This window comes from Brachycentrus maculatus, unplaced genomic scaffold, assembly GCF_059751285.1.
Source record: "Brachycentrus maculatus isolate JH-2025_06_01 unplaced genomic scaffold, ASM5975128v1 h1tg000576l, whole genome shotgun sequence".
In the NCBI taxonomy this organism is placed as follows: Eukaryota; Metazoa; Arthropoda; class Insecta; order Trichoptera; family Brachycentridae; genus Brachycentrus; species Brachycentrus maculatus.
Genome location: NW_028281316.1, coordinates 70644 through 97174, shown reverse-complemented (window position 1 = coordinate 97174; position 26531 = coordinate 70644). Strand labels below are relative to the sequence as shown.

Genomic DNA, 26531 nt, shown 5'->3' with positions numbered 1-26531 from the left:
TACGAAAGATAAAATAAAATATACTCCAGGAAAGAAGAATTTAGAAGTAGATTGTCTAAGCAGGAATCCAGTATTAAACTCGAATGAAAATGCAGATGAACAATTAAAAGTTGTAAATTTGGTTATATTAGAAGATACTTTAAGAGATCTGAATAAAAATGAAGGAATTCAAAAGAAAAAAACAAATGGATTGAAAAAAACTGTCTACTTTAAAAGGGTCAAGAAGAAAAAAAATACAAAAAAAAAGAAAGAAAAAAAGAACGGAAAAAAGAAAAAAAAAGAGAAAAAAAAAGAAAAAAAAAGAAAGAAAAAAAACAAGAAAGAAAAAAAAGAAAAAAAAGAAGGAAAAAAGAAAGAAAGAAAAAAAAATCATATCACTAAGCTTATACCAGTCCCTTCACTACAAGAAGATGATACGGAGGACGAGTGAAAATTTTACTATGAATTTTCATCCCCAAGGGGGGAGATGTAATAAAATACCTAGGTACCTACCTATAGATTTTATTAAGTACTTACAAAAAGTACCTACATAAAACAGTTCTACCACCAGATGCCGCATGCGTCGCTCAGAATAAAACAAAAGACTTCCGATAATATTGTTAACTGTCAGAATCAGATAGATAGATAGATAGATAGATATAAAAATTATTGTAAAGATAAATTAAGAATAAACTTTATTTATAAACTTTAATTACAAAGCAACACATTGTTTATTTTATTATTATACACCCACTTTACATATTATTTACACCCAATTTATAAAGAAAAATATTACCACGTTATATATATATATATATATATATATATATATATATATATATATATATATATATATATATATATATATATATATATATATATATATATATTTGTTTATTGACAAAATAACTGATACGGTAGTCGGTATCAGGTTTCAGGGTGGCGTCAGACTACTGAAAGATAAAATACAAAGATAACAAGTTTGTTTTTTCCTGAAAGAAATTCCTTACAAATCAGAGCTATACAAATACATGTGAAGTGAAAGACGTTTCAGATGTACAGTATCTACTCAATGAATTAGGGCCACGCAGAATTTCGCGCAATTTCTCAATTCAAACAGGAATAACTCAGAAAAAACCTTGAATAAAACAACATTAAATTTTATTTACACATGAACACTTTATTACGCTTAAATTGTGCATATATTTTCAAATAAATATAGTTAGTATTTAGTATTTCAACCTTTGGCAGAAATAACTGCCTCAATTCTTTTTGGCATACTTAAAATGCACTGTTTTATCATGTTTTTTATTTCTTCGTCTTCTGACCAAATTTTTTGAATATTTTTTTTTAGACAGTCTACTGTCGGATTTTGAAATGAGTATACCTTATTTTTTAACATGCTCCATACGTTTTCTATAGGATTAAGGTCCGGAGAATTTCCAGGCCAGGGGAGCAAAGGCAGATTTTTGTTAGACAAAAATTTTATTATTGATTTAGCCCGGTGGCAAGGTGCCCCATCCTGCATGAAGGTGTATGGACCTTCTGTTGGGTCGAGTGTATGGTAGAAGGGCAATAAAATTCGTTCGAGGACCTGCTTATAGGAATTTTGGTTCATTGTTCCTTCCACGAAAAACAACGGCCCAGGTAAATTGTTAATAATACATGACCATATCATTGTTGCAGGGGGGTGTTTGATAACTTTTACCACACAGGCCTCATTGTAACGTTCCATTGGTGTTCTCCTGACGAATCGACGGCTCTCTGTCACGGCTTCTAACCGGCACTCATCACTAAAGATGACCTGAAAAATAATGAAAATTTAAGTTTAATTCAAATTTATAAGTTTATTTACTCAAATGATATGTTGAAAATTCAATTTAAATAAATACCTTTTTCCAATCATCTACCGAGTAATTTCGATGTAGCCTGGCCCATTTTAATCGATCCGCTTTCGTTCGTGGTGTCAATTTTGGTACTTTTAAAGGGCGCCTGCATTTCAGATTTACTTCGTAAAGACGTCGCCTCAGTGTTGATACCGATATATTTATACCCTCTTCTTCCAATTTTATTTTTAATGTTTTTGCTGATGCACTACGGTTTTTTAAGGCACTTTGAACGATTTTTCGATCAGTCCTCGGTGTTGTTTTTCTAATCCTACGACAGTTTTTTCGCCGATTGCTGGTGGCGGGTGACTGATTTTTTATTGATTTTGAAATTCTGTCCACTGTTTGACGAGAAACGTTTTCTTTTTTTGAAATTTCTCTATTAGATAGTATTCCTAATTTCAGTAGCACTATAACACTAGACTTTTTTTCCTCAGAAATGTCTTTACTTTTTCCCATTTTGTCCTTTTCAAAAAAAACACTTGTGTTTACAAAAAAAAAATATACTTTATGAACTAAAATTAAAAATTAAGTTTTTTTCACAAGACACGATAACTATATAACCTCTCTGAACAAAACAACAACCAGAACTCAAGAAACTTCAGTAATAAATGAGATAGGACTATTTTTTGAACTTTCAACTATCTGTCTACCTGTGCTAATTAGGGACCTTTCTCAGAAAAAGGGTTTGAAATTTTGTAAAGGCTTAAATAATCCAGGTATATTTTACATATTATTGAAGGTAATATACATGATATTAGATGTCAATAGAAAACTTAAAGTATTTATGTAAAATAAATATAATAATCCAAAAGATTTCAGAGTATTCAAAAAAATAATGGGTGGCCCTAATTCATTGAGTAGATACTGTATATCTCATCCAGTCAGTGAAATTATCGTTTCTTCGTATTTATAAAACAAGCATGGTTATATTAAACTCTTCAAAATTTTAAAATTATTTTTTAAATTTTCATAAAGATAAAGATTTTTAAATATTGTATTTATAAAGATGTGGTCCCGTGGTTAGTGTCGCGGACTCTTGAGTCAGAGTTTCTAGGTTCGAACCCACTCTACCATGATTTTATACCTATATCTAATAATGAGCCGCTAAGGTTCACAAAAATAGTATTAAATTAGTATTTTTCTATGTAATTAAAACACAAAAATTTCTCTTTAAAAAAAGGTAAACATAATAAATTAGATTATTATTTTAGAAGAGTAGTTAATTTTATTCTGGGCATTAATAAGGCTTATGATCTGTCATGATCTGGATTAAGTAATCACACTGTGCAATATTAATCATTCTAACCATGATTCTTTTCCTTATCCATCGGTGTTGAGATGTCAATGTACTTTTATTTATTTTGACCTCGCTGGGCATCAAACCTGGGACTTCAATGGTAGCCAAATGTGCTAGTCACATCATTTATTTCGGTATCTTATCTACATTCTTTAATAATTGTTTTTTTTTTATGGTACTGTGTTAATCTAATTCCTTAAATGTATAGTATGTTACTTTTTTGTAAATAATATGGATATTTTAAAATAATATAAATTTTGAAAGAGAGTACCTACTTGCGTCAAAATATTTTCACAACTCGAAAACCTCTTATATTAACCTTTTGTTAGTCGATATAGTGAGAAGCAAGTATGTATCTACTATTGTAAATCAAAGTACTTTTTTTAGGAGTTGTTTTTATTTAACTTAATTTTACTTGAAACGCGAGGCTGATTGTTCTGAAGCGGTAATTAAAGAAATCCTTAGAAGCACAAACCTTCCTAATTATCTCCGCCCTCGCTTGTAATAATTATTGAGGGTGGGAGAGTGAAAAGAGGGTATGTGTCAATTTGGTAGATAAAAATTCGGTGTTTAAAAAAAATATTCATATGTGATCAGACACTGGATTATTCAGCATCCAATTTTAAAGGTATCTCAACTTGAAATTAACGATCTTTAAATTTAATACGAAAGAAGTTAAAAGTCTGACGAATTATTCTTTAAATACTTATTTGTATATTTAAAAAAAAATAAAAAAGCCATTTTACTATAGTTATTTCATATGCGATTAGACACTGGATTATTCAGCGTACAATTTTATAGGTATTTCAACTTGAAATGAAAGATCTTTCATTTTTATACGAAAGATAGAAGTCTGACCAATTATTCTGTAAATACTTATTTGTACATTTTATAAAACTTTATAAAATTAAATTAGAGCTTGTTTCAAATTTAAATTTTACTTAGTAAATACCAGTATTTATTAAAATCTATTGTGACACGTATTTCGATGCATTCCTCATCATTTTAAAACACGGAATGTCAAACACGTGTCACAATAGATTTAAAAAAATAGTAATATTTACTTAGCAAAACTTATTTTACGAATGGATAGATTTTACCAAAATGTGGCTGATTAATGAAATTTGATCTTTGTTTTTTACCACTTTAATTTTTGGTACTTTTTTCCAACTGGTTTCGACAAGAACCTTGTCATCTCAAAGATATTCAAAGATAGATATATGCTAGTCAATCCCTGAATATGACAAGGTATTTGTTTAAACCGGTTGCCGAAAGTACCAAAAATAAAAGAGGTGAAAAACAAAGCTTGAGTTTTATTTATTTTACAAAGATACACGTGCTACAAAGTATCAGAAAAACATATTCAAGAATTTTTAAAATTATTGTAGATTTTACTAATTATATCTTATAAATCCAGCTATTAATCTAGATATTTCATCCCAAATTACTGGATATAAGGACCCAAATAGGTTACAGTCATTAAAAACAGTTATATTTTTCGTCATTATTTCGAAGCGCATCAAATGACACTTATTGCCTTTGTGGCTTCGCAGTCTCAATTGCCGCCAGTCCATAATTTCCCCAAACCACCATTGTCCCTAGTTTCCTTTGTAAATTATATCTCTTTTGTTGCTCGCGATCAAAGTGTCAAAATTCGCCGGAGCGTTCACGACGCGTTTGACTCGGGCGGCTAACACTGAATCGTGCGATAATAATAGCATTCGACATCATATCCAAAAAAAGACAAAAAGTAATACATTCTCAGCATCACTGTTTCCAAATTATCGTGCGATATGTAGAAATGTACAAGATGAAGGGTTTAATTGTTTTAAATCTCTCTAATGCAAATATTTTTATTCTCATTATTGTTGGTGTAGGCCCTGTGGCCTGTTAGAAGATTAGCTTCCTGCGATATAGATTTCCAGCTGTCACTAATTCTCCTTGGTGGTCTGCCCCCGAGAGTCATCTACCTTAGGGTTGATCGTGTAGTATAATGTGGGTGAGTCCATTCTCTTGACATGCGCAAACCGTTTGTTTTCTCAGTTGCTTTCCCCACCTAACGACATCTTCCATCTCGTTAGACATTGTTTGTTTAAAATCTAAGAACTCCTAAAGTTGTTTGAATATATTGTTGGTTTTTTTCAAAATATTAAATATCCATGGCCTGTTTTAAAATTTTGGCATGATTTTGCAATCGAATAAGTGTGTGCTCTTATACTGCAGGTTTTTTTTTTATCTGTGATCGTTTTTTTTTACCAGCATGGCAGAATCTTTTGAACGTTACGGCAACACACCAAATTAAAAGATTGCTTCTATTGTATTCGACAGATGCTGCCATAGCAGTAAATAATTGTTTATCAAAACAAGCGTGTTTTTCACTGTCAGGCAAATCTAATAGGCAATATCTGTCACTAATCTAGTGATTCAAACACAAGGTTTCTAAATTGGTTCATATATATAGAACTTCCAAGAATTTGAGTAGTGTGGTTGTCAATAATGGGTAGAAATGGTGAATGTTGCACACACGTGATCACGTAAACTTGCATATGACGGTCGTCAGCCCCGCAAATACCCAGACTTCCATATTCTTCTTCATCTTTGATGAGATGTCAAAAAATAATATGAAAATAACTCCTGTAATTGGAGATAATCCGGATTTTGTGAACAAGTATTTGGACACACTCAAAATGTTGTCACAAATCTGTTTAAAATTGAACAAACGAATATTAACTTTGCTATTTGTATAGATTTATTTCTACTGAAAATTGAAATGTCGAAATTTTAAAGCACTGCTTGGTTCGAGAGTAGGGTCCCGAATCATTTTTTATTCAGCAAAGAACAAAGATTTTTGATTATAGCAAGCGACACTGTGAATCAGTAGCTTTGTGAAATTTGCGAGGAGCGAACCAGGAATTCCTTACCCCAAATATTTCAGCATCCTCCAAAACTATTCCTCACATTACACTCGCTCTCGAGGACCTACCGGCCCAGACAGCGGATATTACGTTTAATATACCGCCCTCAACTTTTTTTATTTCCGAATATTTTCCTTAATTTTATGTAATTGTTTTTTTTACGAGTTTTTTGCGAAAGTAATGAATCTTTTCCCGGAATTTCCCCAAATTGGATGATCAAAGAGAAGGGATAGCTTTCCTGTTTTACTTTGTGGACTAGAAAATATCTTCGCGACACCATTTTGAGCTGTTTAATTATAATTTTATTTTTAAAATGAAGTACGTGGAAGATGATTTTAACCCTTAATAACTAAACATTCGTCTAGCGGACTACGCAATCAAAAACGTCAAACTAAATAAAAAGTTTTATATTATCCACTGACACTTCGTGATGGAATTGCATTTTTAATTTATTATTAGATTAAAACCAATATTTTTAGCTTTTCCACTTTTTTATTTGACCAGCGACCGGGTTTCGTCGTTACCGACATCATCAGACTGGTCTGATGATGACCAGTCTGATGATGACTGACCAGTCTGATGATGTCGGTAACGACGAAACCCGGTCGCTGGTCAAATAAAAAAGTGGAAAAGCTAAAAATATTGGTTTTAATCTAATAATAAATTAAATAAAAAGTAATATTATTTTTTGACATCTCATCAAAGATGAAGAATAATATGGAAGTCTGGGCATTTACGGGGCTGACGACCGTCATAAGCTGATTTTAGTGATTACTTTACACACGTGTAACATTCTCCAATTCTACCCATTATTGACAACCACACTGCTCAAATTCTTGGAAGTTCTATATATATGAACCAATTTTGAAACGTTGTTCTTGAATTACTAGAACTTCACTAGGGACACCTATTGGTGAGATGAAAAGAAGCTACTTATTAAGCAAAAGCTCTTTTGTTAGTATGTGAGGTCCGAATCCTGGATTATAATCACATACATCACTCATTCCTTTCAAGAACGTCATAAATCAAAAAACCTGATTTTTCAGGAGAACGTTTTTAAAGTTTAAAAATACAATACAATGTATTAAAAATAAATATCAAGCCACGTATTGAACTTTTTACTGTGCAACAGATCTTTTTGGGTAAACCCTGAAGGTTTTTCCCCATTTGAAAAATATATTTAAAAAAGTATATTAAAAAAAATAATTAAACAATACCTTTTCTTCAAAACGCTTAAACAACACTTTCTGCCCTGTAGCGGGTAAATATTGAGTTAAAAATACGCCTCTTTTGCTGGGATATAGTACATTTTCTGAGCATTCTAAAAACATGCACAACTGAAAATTGACGATTTTTTATTTATGACGTTCTTGAAAGGAGTGTGCGATAAGAAAAACGCCAGAAAATATAATTCTCATTTTTATTATTTTAGCTACTAATTTGACGTTTAGCTATAGCTTACAATTTAGGTCAAAATAAGGAGATTGTTAAATATTGGAGTGTAATATCAGTAATATTTATATTCACCTACCTCCCTGGGAATCAAACCCGCGGCTTCCAGTACGGTAGCTGAACTCGCTAACCATTACACCACGGAGGTGGACATTAGTTAGCTATATTATCATGCCATAAAGATGAAGAGTGCACAATAGAGTCCTGGTTCCAACTCTAAAGTATGGAAGTGAAACATGGAGTTGGCAAAAGAAGGATGAAAGTAGACTGAATGCAGTCGAAATGCGATCTCTCAGAAGAATGTGCGACAAAACGATGTATGATAGATGTGCAAATAGTGAAATAAGGAAGGAATGCAAAGCTGAGATAAGCATTATCGATAAAATTAAGAAAGGTGTGTTGAGATCGTTTGGACATGTAGAACGAATGAGTGAGGAAAGAACGGTAAAACAAATTTATGAGGCGAATGTAAGTGAAAAAAGGAGCAGAGGAAGACCGAGAAAAACATGGCACGATCAGGAATGCCAAATACTTGAAAGTGGCCAGGTTAGGAGTCGTAACAATCGGCGGGTATGTATGAGGAGATGCATGAACGTGGAAGAGGCGAAGAATGTTTGCAAAGACAGAATGGTGTGGCGTTCTATTCTCTCTGCCTACCCCTGCGGGGAAGCGGCGTGATGGTTAGTTAGTTAGTTAGTTTTAAGATGAAGAGTGCTTCTAAAATATAGTTAGTTACATCATTCACGGCATTATTTAGCAGCAATTAGTACATGTATGGCGGAGGTCTCACCAGTGACGAGGATGGTGTGCTCCCTGAGCACCTGCAGGCGGCCCTGCGAGCCCCTAGAGAGCCCCTCGCAGCGGTAGCGCCCGGCCTGCTGGTAGAGCAGTCCCCGCAGGGAGAGCGCCCCGTGGGGAGCCTGCGCCCCCGCGCCCGCCCAGCGGCTGCCCGACCAGCGCCCCCAACAGCCGATGCTGCCTGAAGAGTAAAAACGAAGATTTAAAAATGAATAAAAAAAATGTCAAATAAGTTGGGAAGAATCTGAAATACATTCCTTGACTATTTAAAAATATATATAATATATAAACTATAGGTATATTTTATATTGTTTCGGAATTCACTTTGTGGTAAGACATAATAAAATTGTAAAAGAAAAATACCAGTTTTTTTAACCATTCGAGTTTATTTTAAAATGACAACTAGTTTCAAAAGCTATGCTACCATCTTCAGGTCTAAATTTAAAGTAAAACATACCTAATAAATAAAAAAGAGGGGTAAGTTAGGGGGAAGGGGGGTTAGTCAAGGGGGTGGAGTTTAAAAATAAAGGAAAAATTGAAAGCAAAGGTGAAGAATTTTGAAACAATATATAAACAATATATTTTGGCAACTTGTTTTGTAAGCATAGCTTCCGAAACTAGTTGTTAGTTCGCAACTATTAACTAGTTGCGGAAGGATCTAAGACCATTGAATAAATACATTTTTAAGAAATAATGCAATTTGGATGTTCAATAATAGACAGTATGGTGAACGTTACACAAGCATATGAAGTGATCACTTTAGCCAGCCAAATGCTAGGTCGCAAGACTTGAGATACTCAGACTTCTTTTTTCATAAAAAAAAGAAAAAAAAAAGAGGAAGAATAATACATATATCGAGCTGAGACAGGTTTAAAATTTATAATCTAAGTCTCTGCTACTCAACTCAACCATAGATGCTGCCAAAAACTCACAGATAAAAGAAGGACATTCTCGATCATGCTAAGTTTTCATCGATAATGTTGACTTAGTAATGATAGGCAAAATTTCCCACCCCCTACAATAATAATAATAATAAAACCGTTATCCGTACCCCAATGGTGCATAGGGCACTGCGTCATATAAACGCAGTGTTATCTTAATCGTTTACATATGAAGGAAAGGTGATCAGCCCTCCGCTTCAGGTACCAGTCCAGGGTAATATTGAATAAATATTGCAGTGAAAAAATCACTTATATTTATTTGACCCCCCTGGGTATCGAGACCGGGACCTCCAGAACGGTAGCTGAGCGTGCTGACCATTACACTACGGAAGCGTACAAAGACCATTAAAAAGAACATCACAATTTTTGTACCAATAAATCAAGGGTATTTTTAGATACGATTTTTTTTCTTATTCCGATGGCCTGTTTTTTGCCACCCGTATAGTCCAAGTAAATAATTGATAACCCGTCGTTAGACCCGCTAAACGATTCATTGAAATAATTCACCGCCCAGGTTTATCTCAATTAACCATCTAACTCTTTCAGAATAGAATAAATGGGTAATTGAGTATCAAAACGTGTCGAAAGGCATTGAGTTATTTATATTTTTTCAGAAGAGAAAAAAAAATGTTTTTAAAACGAATTAAACATACAATTATATGTATTGTTTCGGCATTCACTTTGTGGTTAGATAAAATGAAATTGAAAAAACTTTTTTTTTACCATTTGAGCTATATTTATTTTAACATAAATTAACAAAAAATTAATAAAACTCAAAATGTAAAAAAAACAAGAGTTTTCATTTACAATCACAATTATAGGCCATATTATTTTTTGACATCTCATCAAAGATGAAGAAGAATATGGAAGTCTGGGCATTTACGGGGCTGACGACCGTCATAGGCTGGTTTAAGTGATCACTTTACACACGTGTAACATTCACCAATTCTACCCATTATTAACAACCACACTACTCAAATTCTTGAAAGTTCTATTTATATGAAACAATTTTGAAACATTGTTCTTGAACAACTAGAACTTCACTAGAGACATCTATTGGTGGGATGAAAATTTGTATTTTGTAAAACAAGTATTTGGACACACTCAAAATGTTGCAAAGTTGTTTGTTTAATAATTTATATTGTTATGGGAAAACGCGTTTCTTAAAACGAATTTGCTCCTGGAACGAATTTAGTTCGTTATACGAGGTATCACCGTGTTTGTAATGGTCTTGCCACCCCTGAATACAAAAAAGTACATAAATGATTATATTTTGATACTCTCGTACAAAAATTTATTATTCTCATCGCTCTGACGGGAAAGTAAACGTGTTTTAATTGTTTGGCTAAACCTCCGACGGCTGACGTCACAAATACGTCACGTTTAATTGTCTGTTTGACTTGGAGGGGGTTTTCGTAATAAAAATGACGTGAACCCAATTAAAGTGATTTGGCTTCGCTTCAGTTGAGAATAATTGACTCAATTAGCAAAGGGGTTGACATTTCTCGCAGCGTCGATAGCTTGCGGCAGACGCATTAATAATTTCTTTTAATATCTTGTTTATAATATTTGTTATTATATCGCTCACTCCTTTTAAGAACGTCATAAATCAAAAATCGTCAATTTTCAGTTGTGCATGTTTTCGAAATGCCCAGAAAATGTACTATATCCCAACAAAAGAGGCATATTTTGAACTTAACATTTACCCGCTATAGGGAAGAACGTGCTGTTTTTGCATTTTGAAGAAAGGTATTGTTTAATAATTTTTTTAAATCTAGTAAATTTTTTTCAAATGGAGAAAAAACCTTCAGGTTTTACCTAAAAATATCTGTTGCACACTAAAAAGTTCAATAAGTGGCTTGATATTTATTTTTACTACATAGTATTATATTTTTAAATTTTAAAAACGTTCTCCAGAAAAATCAAGTTTTTTTATTTATGACGTTCTTGAAAGGAGTGAGCGATATATAAACACATTGTAAAATAATATTAAAACTATTATTCGATCAAACAATATTATTTCATCATTTCAATGCATCGAACATTCGTACATTGACGGCCATCATCCAACACATATGAAACACCTTCTTACCTGTGGGACATTGCAACTGGACGGCTCCTCCCAAAGCTACCTCGACTTCTCCAGATGTTGGCTTCTCGCCTTCGTCAGGTTCTTCAGTCGCTTCAACAACGTCATCTGAAATCATTCATAAAAAAACATTATCACAAAATCCTTTTGTAGCATACGAGTATATACTGCCAAAGCGATTAAGAGAAAAAGAGGATTGTTTTATTGCTTTTTTTAAACAGATAAATATTTGTGTTTTTATAATTTATAAAAATATTTCAATTTCATACATTTCTGTGAGCCTAAGCGGCTCATCATTAGAAATAGGTATCAAATAGTGGTAGAGTGGGTTCGAAGTGAGAAACTCTGACTTAAGAGTCCACGACACTCACCACGGGACCACAATCCGACATGACCCGAGGATCAAGCTGAATATTGTTTACGGCCCATTCCGAACCTACGACGCGCATAACGGTGATTCAGTCTATTCATGGTGAAATGGAAAAAAGTACTGACTACAATATTGTATCACTATCAATTGTTTAAAACTATCAACTGTCAATTATCCAATTGACAGTCTCTAGAAACAATATTGCCAGATTAAAAAATAAACCTCTAAAAAAAACTGTATGTATATAAAGCGTGTTTTTTTCAAAGCGTGTTTTTTTCAAACAGTCTCTAGAAACAATATTGCCAGATTAAAAAATAAACCTCTAAAAAAAACACGCTTTATATACATACAGTAGAACCTCGATTATTTGGACCTCTGTTATCCGGATCGGTCATAATAAAAAAATAACAAAAAAATCAATATTTTTACTGATTTGCACGAAGCGATTTGCTTAGTTGTAACGTTGAAATGCATAATATTTTGGTCTTCAGTTTATGTATTTTTTTTCATATATGGCTGAAACAGAAACACTTACATCGGACATTCAAGAAGTATCCAATGGATGAGAAGACTCCAAGGCTGTGGTTAGCTGTGCACTTGTACCATCCCGAGTGTTCCCGTTTCAGGGACGTGAAATTCAGGAATCCGTCGTCCGTCTGGGGTACCTGGAACAATCATTGTTCAAAATTACAACACAGCTCCTTAACCACACATGTCGTAGTCGTACAGGAGAATGTGACCAACTAACAAAACGTAAAATGTTCAGGAGGGCCATTTAAGTCAATTTTGCTTGGCAAGAAAATACACATCAATGCAGTTGGTCATTTTCAACAAGTCAATATATTATACTACCAAGTTTGAAATCCTTTGGGATTTTTTTAGGGCAATATTAAGCTAGTAAGATATCAAATAGTCAATGATCACGTTTTTGTAAAAAAATGCACTTGGTCACTTTCTCCTGTATATATATGTATATATATACACACACACACACATATTTAATTCAACGATTTAAATTTATAATCACAATATGTTTGAATAAATGGCGGTAATTGAAAAGTAATTTTTTTATAAAAATGTATAAGTATATATGATTTCTTGAATGTTTTTCGCAGATACTTTGTGGCAAATTTAATAAGCTTTCTAAAATTAAAGAACTTTGTTGTTACCACTTTTAACTTTAAACTTTTTATTTTAAACTGATGATGACAAGGTTCTTGTCAAAACCGGTACGTCAAAGTGTACTAACAATAAAAAAGTGGTTAAAAGTTCTTTAATTTTATAAAGTATATATGACCCCAAAGTGACTGCCGAATAAATTAATGAAAATATATTATATCTAAGAGCTTTTTATTCTAAGGATCTACCATATAAAACGGAAATAGGTTTAAAATTTTCCCAATATATAAGGATTTCCACGTTATAAGCTCTACTACGGAGGCTGTATTTCGGAGCCTTTTGATCTTTTACTTTCGAACAGGAAATTTATTTGAAGTATTGAAAGAGGGACCCGTAATCTGTAATTTATTTGATATTTTCAGAAGATTATTGAAAAAAAGGGTTCCTAATATTCGTTCCTGGTGGTCATAATTTCATTTTTCTCCGCTGAAATATTTCTAGTTCTTTTCCGATGGCCATTACTTATCTGCGTTTGGACCGATTTTCAGAAAAAAAACACGATAAAACGATTTGAAAGGACGTAAAAAATATAAGGATTTCTTTATGTATTTAAATCCTTTTGAACGAAATATACAGTGGAATATATCGTAGTCATACAGGAGAAAGTGACCAAGTGCATTTTTTACAAAAACGTTATCATTGACTATTTAATATCTTACTAGCTTAATATTGCCCTGAAAAATTCCCAAAGGATTTTAAACTTGGAAGTATAATATATTGACTTGTTAAAAATGACTAACGGCATTGATGTTTATTTTCTTGCCAAGCAAAATTGATTTGAATGGGCCTCCTGAACATTTTACGTTTTATGTATTAATTTTAAATCAAACACAGATTTTTTTAAAATTAATACAAAAATTAAAATGGAGTTCTACAAATTAAACGCCAAGTCAATAAATATTTTACGTTTTGTCAGTTGGTCACTTTCTCCTGTACGACTACGATATTTATATTCTAAGATAAGATGGAATATTCGATGGCTCGCAATTTAATTTTTCTTTAAAAAAATAATAATAAAACCCTTATCCGCACCCAAATGGTGCATAGGGCACTGCATCTTGATGTTATCTTGATCGTTAAGACATGAAGGAAAGGGGATCAGCCCTCCGCTTCCGGTACCAGTCCAAGGTAATATTGAATAAATATAAGAGTGAAAAAATCACTTATGTTTACTTGACCCCCTGGGAATCGAACCCGGGACCTCCAGTATGGTAGCCGAACGTACTGACCATTACACCACGGAGGCGGACATTACCTGGGGGGGGGGGGAATATTTATTTTATTTATTTATTTATTTCATAGATACATATTTTTTTTACTATATGTATTACGGCTCTATGGGCATGGCCTGTGATGAGCCGAAATACTTGCATGTTAATACATTCTTTTTTTTTATTTGTATTTTTAATTATAGGGTAGCCTGTCCGCCTCCGTAGGGTAATGGTCAGCACGCTCGGCTACCGTTCTGGAGGTCCCGGGTTCGATTCCCAGGCGGGGTCAAATAAATATAAGTGATTTTTTCACTCTAATATTTATTCAATATTACCATGGACTGGTACCTGAAGCGGAGGGCTGATCACCTTTCCTTCGTGTGTTAACGATCAAGATAACACTGTGTTTTTATAATGCAGTGCCCTATGCACCATTGGGGTGTGGATAAGGGTTTTATTATTTTTTTAATTATTTTTTTTTATTATTAGATTATATACATTACATACAAAAGATCCAAAAACAATTTACAGTAAAAAGGTTTTACAATAAAATAATTACACCTGGACTTTGATTAAATCACTTTCTACCTTGTCTAGTGATTTTAAAACAAAGCTATATTTCAATTATAAAATGGAAAATCACAACGTTATTGCTTCAAATATAAAATAAATGAAAAAATGGTTCAAAATGAAATTTACAACAGACATTCATCAATATCCTGAATGCCATGAATAGAATCTTGATAGATGTACTTTATTGAAATGCATTCTTGATTAATGCAACCGGTTTGATGATGCATCTCCCATTCAGTATCATTTAAAAACACCAGAAATATCTTGGCATATTCTATTGTTGCGGAAAAACTTGTATTTTTGTTTCTAACAAAAAGTTATTTCAAATATCCTCGCCAGATTCAATCTGCACTATCGACGAGGTCAACAGATCAAAAGCCGGCAATCTCCTCTACCGAAATTGGAGCAGGCGATACCTCTCTTGCGATCTAGACGAAAACTCGAAAACGAATTACCGAAAAATCGCAATTTGTCGCCAAAACAATGCCAGCATAAACGGAACACAGTGGTTTTAAAACTCTCTGCATATTTTATATTATATTACAGCGGTTCTTTAACATTTTTTGGCGAGCAAACCCTTTTTAATATGAAACAAATCACGAAATGCGATCTCTGAGACGAATGTGTGGCAAAACTATGTAGGAAAGATACACAGAGAAAAATGATCAATATCATTACAGTAGGCCTAGAATATATTCTATTATAAAATTGTTTTATAGAATGTCATACCAATTCGTCTTAGCAATAAATTTTCGCCACTTACAAATTCATGCATCTTCTCACACATACCCGCCGATTGTTCCGACTCCTGACATAATCACTGTGAAGTAGGTACTTGAATTACTTGATCATGCCAAGTTTTCTTGGATCTTTCTCTGCTTATATTTCCAATTACATTCGCTTCATTAATTTCTTCTACTCTTCTTTCTTCACTCATTTGATTCACATGAGGTCAAATAAATATAAGTGATTTTTTCACAATACTTATTTAATACAACCCTGGACTTGTACCTGAAGCGGAGGGCTGTCATCAAGATCACCTTTCTTTTACGTGTTAACGATCAAGACAACATTGCATTTGCATATCGCTCACTCCTTTCAAGAACGTCATAAATCAAAAATCGTCAAAATTCAGTTGTGCATGTTTTTGGAATGCCCAGAAAATGATCTTTATCCCAGCAAAAGATACATATTTTTAACTTAATATTTTTGCATTTTTAAGAAAATGTATTGTTGAGTTATTTTTTTAAATATTCTAACTATTTTTCAAATGGAGAAAAAACATTCAGGTTTTACCTTAAAAGGTCTGTTGCACAGTAAAAAATTCAATACGTGGCTTGATATTTATTTTTAATACATTGTATTCTATTTTTAAACTTTTAAAACGTTCTCCTGAAAAGTCAAGTTTTTTATTATTTATGACGTTCTTGAAAGGAGTGAGCGATATATGTTGAGATTTAGCCTTATAATATATTGCGTAGAACTTCGTAACTTTAACAAAAAACAAATATATTTTAAATATTTTCCAAATTTTTAGTTACGTTTTTTCGTTTCCAGACTAATTTCTGCAGTTTTCGCGACATTTTGCTACCTCATTTAACAATCGCGAGTTGGGAGACTGCTGCCGCCGATTCTACGCGCAAATAATATTCTTCTTTATCAAACTCCCCTATTTAACTCTAGCTTTTGTATTTTCCATTGTTACACTGTTCGTTTTGGACATCAGACAATTTCCTAGCCAGTAGTTGGCTCGCGTCCAAATTCCCCGGCAGAGTGTCTGCACCAAACTCGGGATGGGCAAATAAAAATATCAAAACTGCGACCATCTCCTCCTTTGTGTGTGACGAGCCACTGATACGGGAATGGTCGATTCGGGAGCTGACGATTGGACACAAGAAATCTGGGAGGAAATCCGAGATGATTTGCATATTTCACCTTTTTTATTATTTACATATTATATTGTAAACATTTATTTAAAAGAACAATTATAAATATTTTTTTGCAGAGACACACCTTGTGTTGTGTGTCTTGTCAGTAGAGTTTAGTTGCTGTGTTTGACTCCCATATTAATTGTTAATTCTTGGGACTATCAAACCTTCGTTGTGTGTAAATCGTGTATCATGGTTGTCTGCTAGAAGATTTCGATGTTTTTGTCTAGTTTGTTGTTCAATCTGAATATTTGAGATCGTTCTGACTTATTTAGAGGTAGTTTTGAAATATGAAGCATGGATATAAAAAACTAAGGAAATTAAAGTAATTTTTTTTAAATTTAGTAGTTACAGGGCTTTGCGCACGTGTAACATTTACTGTTCTACCCATGATTGACAACCACACTTCTCAAATTTTCGGAACTCATACCTATGTTTCATATTTAGTTACCGGTATTATTTTTTGATGTCTCAACATAGATGAAGAAGAATATGGAAGTCTTGGCAATTACGGGGCTTACGACCGTCATGGGCTGGTTTAAGTGATAACTTTACACACGTATAACATTCACCAATTCTACCCATGGTTGACAGCCACACTACTCAAATTCTTGGAAATTCTGTAAATTATATATGAACCAATTTTGAAACATTGTTCTTGAATCACTAGAACTTCACTAGAGACATCTATTGGTGAAATGAAAAGAAGCTTTATTATTGAGCAGAAACTATTTTATTAGTATGAGAGATCCGAATTCTGAATTATAATCACACACGAGAAACGCCAAAAAATATCATTTTCATTTTAATTTTTGTTTTATTACAGTATCATAAAAGTGGTATTACAGTAAACGATGAATTATAAGGATTACCATACCACAAACTTATCAATGATTTTAATATACAAAATATTCCATATTCTTCTTCATCTATGTTGAGATGTCTAAATGTAACAAGATACAAATAATATAATACTTTGTGTATCGTTTGATGTCGCTCTGCAGTTTAAATGGTAATTTCGCTAGTACTAAGACAGTCCTCTCGGGGAAGCTTTTCATTAAGGGTTACATTTCCTCGCGGCGTCTCGGCAGATTAAATCAACAACTCGATGCCGGGGCAAGATGAAGTGCAAAGCAATTTAAGCTCTATGTTGCACCAGATAAACGAGTCGTAAAATGAAAACCGTTGTGTTTTGATGGAAAACATTTCAGTAAAAAGCAATTTAAAAACGACTTCTTTTCAACCCTTAGCTGCCTGAATCCTGTTTTCAATTTCCATGTATTTTATTTGTTTATTTTAATCCTGTAAATTATATTTTACTTCATTTTGACATCTCAGCATGATGAAGAATAATGTAAGAGTGCAAGTATTTACAGGGCTTATGAACTGTTATAGGCTGGTTAAGTGATCACTTTATATATCGCTCACTCCTTTCAAGAACGTCACAAATCAAAAAACTAGATTTTTCAGGAGAACGTTTTAAAGTTTAAAAATATAATACAATATATTAAAAATAAATATCAAGTCACTTATTGAACTTTTTACTGTGCAACAGATCTTTTTAGGTAAAACCTGAAGGTTTTTTCTCCATTTGAAAAATATTTAGTTTATTTAAAAAAAGAATTAAACAATACCTTTTCCTCAAAATGCAAAAAACAACACATTCTGCCCTGTAGCGGGTAAATATTAAGCTAAAAATATGCCGCTTTTGCTGGGATATTGTACATTTTCTGGGCATTCCGAAAACACGCACAACTGAAAATTGACGATTTTTGATTTATGACGTTCTTGAAAGGAGTGAGCGATATGTGTAACATCCACCAATCTACCCATGATTGACAACTATACAACTCAAAAATTTGAAACTTCTACTTTATCTTACATCTAATGACGCTTTGCGTGTGATTGGTTTGAGAAAATTTTTATTTTTAAACGACAGTTTAAACCAACGTTTATATCGATCATGCACATATTCTATGTAATAAAAGGGTTTCTGATAAATAAAAAAAATCTTAACTCATATGTACTGGGAAAAGAAATTGATCACATATTTAGGAATTACAACAATTTGAGTAGTGTGGTTGTCAATCATGGGTGGAATGTTGGACGTGTTTAAAGTGATCACTCAAACAGCCTATGACAGGTCATAAGCCCTGTAAATATCCAGATTTCAATATACTCCTTAGACGAGGCACTGCATCGTATTGACGCAATGTTGTATTGATTGTTAACTATACGAAGGCAAGGTGATCACTCCTGCGCCTCAGGAGCCAGTCCAGAGTAATATTAAATAAATATAAGAGTGTAAAATCACTAATATTTATTCCCAATCCCCCTGGGTATCGAACCTGGGACTTCCAACACGGTAGCTGTTCCTTACAAATTTGTGTATTTTTTATAAGAATTTGTGTTTAAAAATTGTATTCATAAATGTATGCGGGATGAACAAAGAGACGCAGTTCATCGACTTTATTTGTTTATAATATTGTCCCCACCACATGTTACTCCTTTAAAATCGTATAGAAAAGGTGGAGGGCAAATTTTTGTGTACTCAGATAAGATTAAAATTCAAACGTATATACGTCGCGCTCGCTCTTTGTCTATTGGCGTCGCTTTGTTCTTCTCGCCCTTATAACTTTAATAATTTTCGATAAATAAATAATTATCTTCATTTGTGCGTTTCCGTCTTCCTCATCAGTGTTGCAGTACCATTAGTCGTTACAGTAGCTAAACATGCAGACCATTATACCACGGAGGTGAACAAACACCACTTCACTACTGGGGAAAAAAATACAAAAATACAATGATAAAAAATGTATAAATATTCATATTATTTTTTGACATCTCATCAAAGATGAAGAAGAATATGGAAGTCTGGGCATTTACGGGGCTTACGATCGTCATAGGCTGGTTTGAGTGATCACTTTACACACGTGTAACATCTCACCAATAGATGTCTCTAGTGAAGTTTTAGTGATTCATGAACAAGGTTTCTAAATTGGTTCATATATATAGAACTTCCAAGAATTTGAGTAGTGTGGTTGTCAATAATGGGTAGAATTGGTGAATGTTACACGTGTGTAAAGTGATCACTCAAACCAGCCTATGACGGTCGTAAGCCCCGTAAATGCCCAGACTTCCATATTCTTCTTCATCTTTGATGAGATGTCAAAAAATAATATGAAAATAACTCCTGTAATTGGAGATAATCCAGATTTTGTGAACAAGTATTTGGACACACTCAAAATGTTGTATAAATATTCATCTGTGGATCCTGAACTCCAATTAAGGAATTTCGATAAAAGTAATGACGACGTAGAAATCTCTACCTAATTGGATATTTATGGTTGAATTACTCCATATTTTCGAGTTCCGACATTTCATTCAATTAATAGTTGGAGGCTCGTTATACCGAGGCACCAGCATCAGTATGTATTACGTCACGACCTCATTACTATCAGAGCTAACTGATTACAGAGGATTAACAGAGTAATGAGAATATCTCGGGAGTATTCTGCTGCAGGCAAATCCCAAATTGTCCCTGTTACATTACTAACAGCTGCCGTCCTTTTGATATTCTTATATTTATGAATTTTTTGACAATTAATTTACTACAATATGGATTTTCAACCTATGCATGATAAATCAATATACAGTGGAACCTCTATCTATCGTTCCTTGAATAATCAATTTCCCGGATGTGTCATTTATTTCTTCTATCCCGACTTAATTTCACACTAAACTAAACCGCATCGATCGTTTCTCTATCACCATTTACCGCATTTATCGTTCGAATTAAGCTGCATATTTGATACATTTTTTCTGTTTTTTTTAACATTATTTCCAATTTTCTTACATTCGACGGCAACGTATGGGATATAAACTATCAAAAGATTGTGTAACCGATAGCAGGAGAGGTCGATATTGATGAAAAAGAGCCGCTGCCTGTACCTGCATTTCCAGAAGCGTGCACGCTCTTTGAAAGAAAACTTTCTACAACGCACATTCAATAACCGATGCTGAAAAAAATACTATTTGCAAAGCCGAAAATATACTATTGACTTACGAAAATAAAACAGTTAAAAACAATAAGTATTTTTGAAAATTCTTTCAGGTTTGTATTTTTTTAAATAAATACATTTGCATCTGAAACATGTATTCTTCTTAGAATTTTAGCCTACGAATGGTTATGCAGATTGGGAGGACGGTATCTTTACTCGGTCGTATCTATTTGCGTATCGACCTCTTAAATCGCGCATTCATTGTTTTCCCGCATTCATAGTTTATTTTAATAGGTCCCTTTAAAAACGATAGATAGAGGTTTTAATGTATACTACTATTAAACGTGTCTAAACTGGGAATATATACATATCTTTTGCTTTTGTATAAAAGAATATGGAAGCTTTATACACGGGTATAACATTATGTTACTTATTAAAAATCCTTATTATTTTTAGTGTGTCCATATACTTGTTCACAAATCTGGTCTATCTCCAATTATATATGGATTTATTTTATAAATTTTTATAGCTATTTTACGCACTCAGAATTAGTAAAAATATCCAGACCATATTCTTCTTTATCTATATTGAGTATTTTTTTTTGACATCTCATCAAAGACGAAGAAGAATATGGAAGTCTGGGCATTTACGGGGCAGATGTCAAAAAAAAATAATATGAAAATAACTCCTATAATTGGAGATAATAAAGATATATGTGAACAAGTATTTGGACACACTCAAAATGTTGTAAATAAATTAACTGGTCAAATTATAAGCTTGAAAATAATAAAAATAAAAATTATAATTTCCGGCGTTTCTCATGTACATATGTGATTATAATCCAGGATTCGGACCTTACATACTAATAAAAGAGTTTCTGCTCAATAATAAAGCTTCTTTTCATCTTAGCAATAGATGTCTCTAGTGAAGTTCTAGTGATTCAAGAACGTCGGCTCGAAATCGGTTCATATATGTATATGGAACTTCCAAGAATTTCAGTAGTGTGGTTGTCAATAATGGGTAGAATTGTTGAATGTTACACGTGTGTAAAGTGATCACTTAAATCAGCCTATGACGGTCGTCAGCCCCGCAAATGCCCAGACTTCCATATTCTTCTTCATCTTTGATGATATATCAAAAAAATAATATGAAAATAATTACTATAATTGGAGATAATCCAGATTTGTGAACAAGTATTTGGACACACTCAAAACGTTGTGAATTATAATACTCTATTATGTATAACTTCATCAATTCATCGTCATATTTCACATCGCGGATATCATCATCGCTTCCATCAATCCACCCCCCCCCCCCCGCCGTACGTGTGCACTGCCAAACACGTGTACAGACAGCCGAACACGTGTTCCGGCGCCGTAATGGTGAATTCACGTGACGTAGCACGTAACGCGATCGTCATTTGTTCTAGAAGGCTTCAAATACACTCATCCATCACTCCCGGGCGAGGCAGTACACAGATATTGTTAAATAACCAATGTGTGGGTGCTATTCTCGAGCGCTTAGCTGAAAAGTGGAGTGAAAGAAGGTTGACCCTTTAATTGCCTGATGGTATTATGATATTATAACATTATTTAAACTCCCTAAAGAAATTTAAAAAAAAGAAGATAAAAAGAAAAAAAATTAATGCCCATTACGTATAAATCTTGAAAAAAAAATGAAAAAAATAGTATTATACCATTAAATATATAAAACATTAAACCTTGAATGTAAGTCCCTCTCCAAGCACAAGAGCTCAGTCTCTTTTTTGGAGAGGCACAGCGAATCTAAAACTATAAGTTTGCCATATGTATAAATGTTTTGAAATTGTATTATGTTGTATTTAAAAATGTAACTATATTAAATAAATAAATAAAAAAGTAAAATATTAACTGTTTTAAAAAAAAGATAAATATTTCGCTCACTCCTTTCAACAACGGCATTTATCAAAAATCGTCAATTTTCAGTTGTGCGTGTTTTCGGAATGCCCAGAAAATGTACATAAAAAGCGGCATATTTTTAACTTAATATTTACCCGCTACAGGGCAGAAAATGTTGTTTTTGCATTTTGAAGAAAAGGCATTGTTTAATTATTTTTTTAAACATACCAAATATTCAAATGGAGAAAAATCTTCAGGCTTTACCTAAAAAGATCTGTTGCATAGTAAAAAGTTCAATAAGTGGCTTGATATTTATTTTTAATACATTGTGTTATATTTTTAAACTTCAAAAACGTTCTCCTGAAAAATCTAGTTTTTTGATTTATTACGTTCATGAAAGGAGTGAGCGATATGGCAAACTTATAATTTTAGTTTTGCTGTGCCTCTCAAGAAAGAGACTGAGCTCTTGTGCTTGGAGAGGGACTTAGACGCAAGGTTTATTGTTTTATTTGATCAATGGTAAAATAGTCTTTTTCTTTTCTTTTGTATATTGATATCTTCTTATTTTTATATTTCTTTAGGGAGTTTATTGAAGTATTTGATTCCTTAGTATATAGAGTTTTGTTGAAATTGTTCAGTATTACATTTTGGAGTTTCAAAATCATTTTGGAATCTCGAAGATAAGTTTTTTTTAAAAATTATTATTCGAATTTTATTTTTTATTTTATTTATTCGGGAATCGCACAGCTTACATATAAAAAAATGATATAAAAAACAAAAGTTACATTAACGATAATAAACATTACATTAACAAAAAATAGTTACGTTAAAAAAAAACCAATAAAACAATTCCACATTTATGGGTATTATATAATAATAATAATAAAACCCTTATCCGCACCCCAATGGTGCATAGGGCACTGCGTCATATAAACGCAGTGTTATCTTGATCGTTTACACATGAAGGAAAGGTGATCAGCCCTCCGCTTCAGGTACCAGTCCAGGGTAATATTGAATAAATATTACAGTGAAATATCACAAATATTTATTTGACCCCCCTGGGAATCGAACCCGGGACCTCCAGAACGGTAGCCGAGCGTGCTGACCATTACACTACGGAGGCGGACATATAAAATAATGACATAATCACATATAATGACATAAAAAATAATGACATATAAAATAATGACATATAAAATAATAGATTTAGCAAGAAGGAGAAGAAGGAACTGGAAAAGATATTCATATATATATGTAGCATAGCAATATATTCCTCATATTTTCTTTGTCCTTAATTGTCCAGGCGTCTCCATCGGTAAGGATTTATCGATATACATAGGAATCGATATGTATTTATGTATTTATTGTACTCACCGGGGGCTCTGCTTCGTCCTTGTACCAGCGAGGGGTGGCCGGAGGGTTGCTGTCAACTTCACATCTCAAGGAAATGGGGGTGCCTTCCGATAGCGGAAATCCAAAGCCAGGAACCCGGCTAATTGCGAATCTGGGAGGATCTGGAACAAAGGAAGAGGTGCGGTTATTTTAGGGAACACAAAAAATAGGTAAAGCTTTTATAAGGAAGGTTTAATTGTTTATATAACAGTCAACCTGGTGAAATAAGTCATTCAATATCCTTCAGAAACTTGGACACGATAAAAATATTGTGGTTCAAAAAAATAAGTTCAAGGACCAGTAATTACATAGTAGCCCGCAACTTGATTTTTTGTACAAACTCCAGGTTACATTTAAAGATATTTCACATTTCTTGGTAATATTTATTCTTTCTTACAATGATTAATGAAAACATTTGTTTTTATACCTCTTGAGTTTTATTAAAGACTACTAGTTTCAGACGCTAAACTTCCTTCATTCAGGTCTGAATAATAACTGTTATTTAGACCTGATTGATGGAAGTTTAGCTTCTGAAACTAGTAGTCTTTAATATAACTCAAGTGGTATAAAAACAAGTGTTTTCTTTAATCATTGTAACATGTCTTACCACAAAGTTAATGCCAAAACAATAAATAAAATATCCTTTTTAATTTATGACACGTGTTTCGATGCATTCCGCATCTTTTCGGTGTTTAAAACTAATATGAAATGCATTTATACTCGTACCACAATAGATTTTAATCAATAGTGGTATTTACTTAATAAAACTTAATTAAAAAATATTGTAAAAATATAAGAAAGTATCGATTTCCTAACCAACAAAATATTGAACTGAAATGCTAAGTCTGAATAGAACGATCAAGAGTTTTGGTTTGGTTTAGGTGAAGTTTTGACATTGATCCTAGACAGTCCCAAAACTTTCCTATTCCCAGATTTAAGACGTGTTTTGAAGGAATATCGGCTTATCAAAAAATCTCTGCAAAGATATCTATAAAATACAATGTATCTCATACAAATCAGAGATTGCTGTCTAAACACATCAAATAATTACATAAAAATATTTTTCAACACCTCCAAATCTATTGAATAACTCATCGCATGTGCATCACATACGTATTGTAGTTACAGCTAAACAAATTTAATGCTAAGCAATAATTATATTATATATATATATATATATATATATATATATATATATATATATATATATATATATATATATATATATATATATATATATATATATATATATATATATATATATATATATATATATATATATATATATATATATATATATATATATATATATATATATTTATATATATATATATATATATATATATATATATATATATATATATGTATATTATATATATATATATATATATATATATAATATATATATATATATTTATATATATATATATATATATATATATATATATATATATATATATATATATATATATATATATATATTATATATATATATATATATATATTATATATATATATATATATATATATATATATATATATATATATATATATATATATATATATATATATATATATATATATTTATATAAATAATTTATATTTGAAGTTATTTTCTACATTGTGATTTTCCATTTTATAATTAAATGTAACTTTGTTTTAAAATCACTTTAAATATTTTATTATAACTTAATTATAATGTCGTTTTTCCAGCAAACCGCTTCTCAATACTGTTACTTTCGAAAACTACAGATGTTTTCATCGACAAGTGATTACGAAAACAAAGTCTCCTTCATTAGTTACAACCCCACCCACCTCTACATATAGCTACCTGAATGATTTTGTGCTCGTTATTTTTTGTTATTGCCTGTCGATGAAAACGTCAAAAGTTTCTTAATAGTTGTGTGAATTAAAACTCAGTAAGTGGTTTAATACAAGTGTGGAGGTGGTCACCAAAACGTTACATTCCATTATAAATGATTTTAAGTAATCAGGAATTCTAGCTTGTAAAATTGTTACGATTTGGTGGGTTTTAATTATTTCATATTGGTTTAACACAGGATTGGCTACGTTTTGTCACAACTTTAATTAAGATTTCGATAGAATACAGTAAACAGAACAGATTTGCATTTAAAGGATTTTTTGTGCAATATCCGAAGAGTAATTTTTTGGTGAGGACCTCCACAAAAGTATTTAAATTAATATCTTTAAAAAATAATTAATTTTGTTTTCACCATTTTTTTTTATTAATACAATTCAACCTACCGGTTTCGACAATACATTGTCATTATCAGGGTTTATTTTAAATAAAAAAACAACAAAAACATTAAAATACTTTCAAGAAAAACTTCCACGCACTCCAAATAATAAAATAATAATTTAAACATTTAAAATTTTTATGGAGTGTGTGGAAGTTTTTGTTGAAAGTATTTTAATGTTTTTGTGTTTTTTTTATTTAAAATAAACCCTGATGATGACAATGTGTTGTTGAAACCGGTAGGTTGAATTGTATGAATAAAAAGTGGTGAAAACAAAATTAATTATTTTTATAAAGATATAATAAAATGTGCCACAAAGTATCTGCGGAAAACATTCAAAAAATTTTAATTAATAATTGTTTTTCAAGTGCTTCAGTATAAA

At 32.1% G+C, this 26531-nt stretch overlaps 1 protein-coding gene across 1 annotated transcript in view; it reads right to left on the bottom strand.

Moving 5' to 3' along the window:
* The window catches only part of LOC148301321 (immunoglobulin superfamily DCC subclass member 3-like), a gene marked incomplete at its 5' end in the record, with an annotated part of 48626 nt that extends 24613 nt beyond the window's left edge, over positions 1-24013 (bottom strand). The window contains 4 exons of the mRNA XM_088273436.1: positions 8323-8511; positions 11364-11468; positions 12266-12395; positions 23874-24013. Coding sequence (XP_088129562.1) covers positions 8323-8511; positions 11364-11468; positions 12266-12395; positions 23874-24013 — 564 coding nt within the window. The remainder of the gene's footprint in view (positions 1-8322; positions 8512-11363; positions 11469-12265; positions 12396-23873) is intronic.
* Between the last annotated feature and the right edge of the window lie 2518 nt (positions 24014-26531).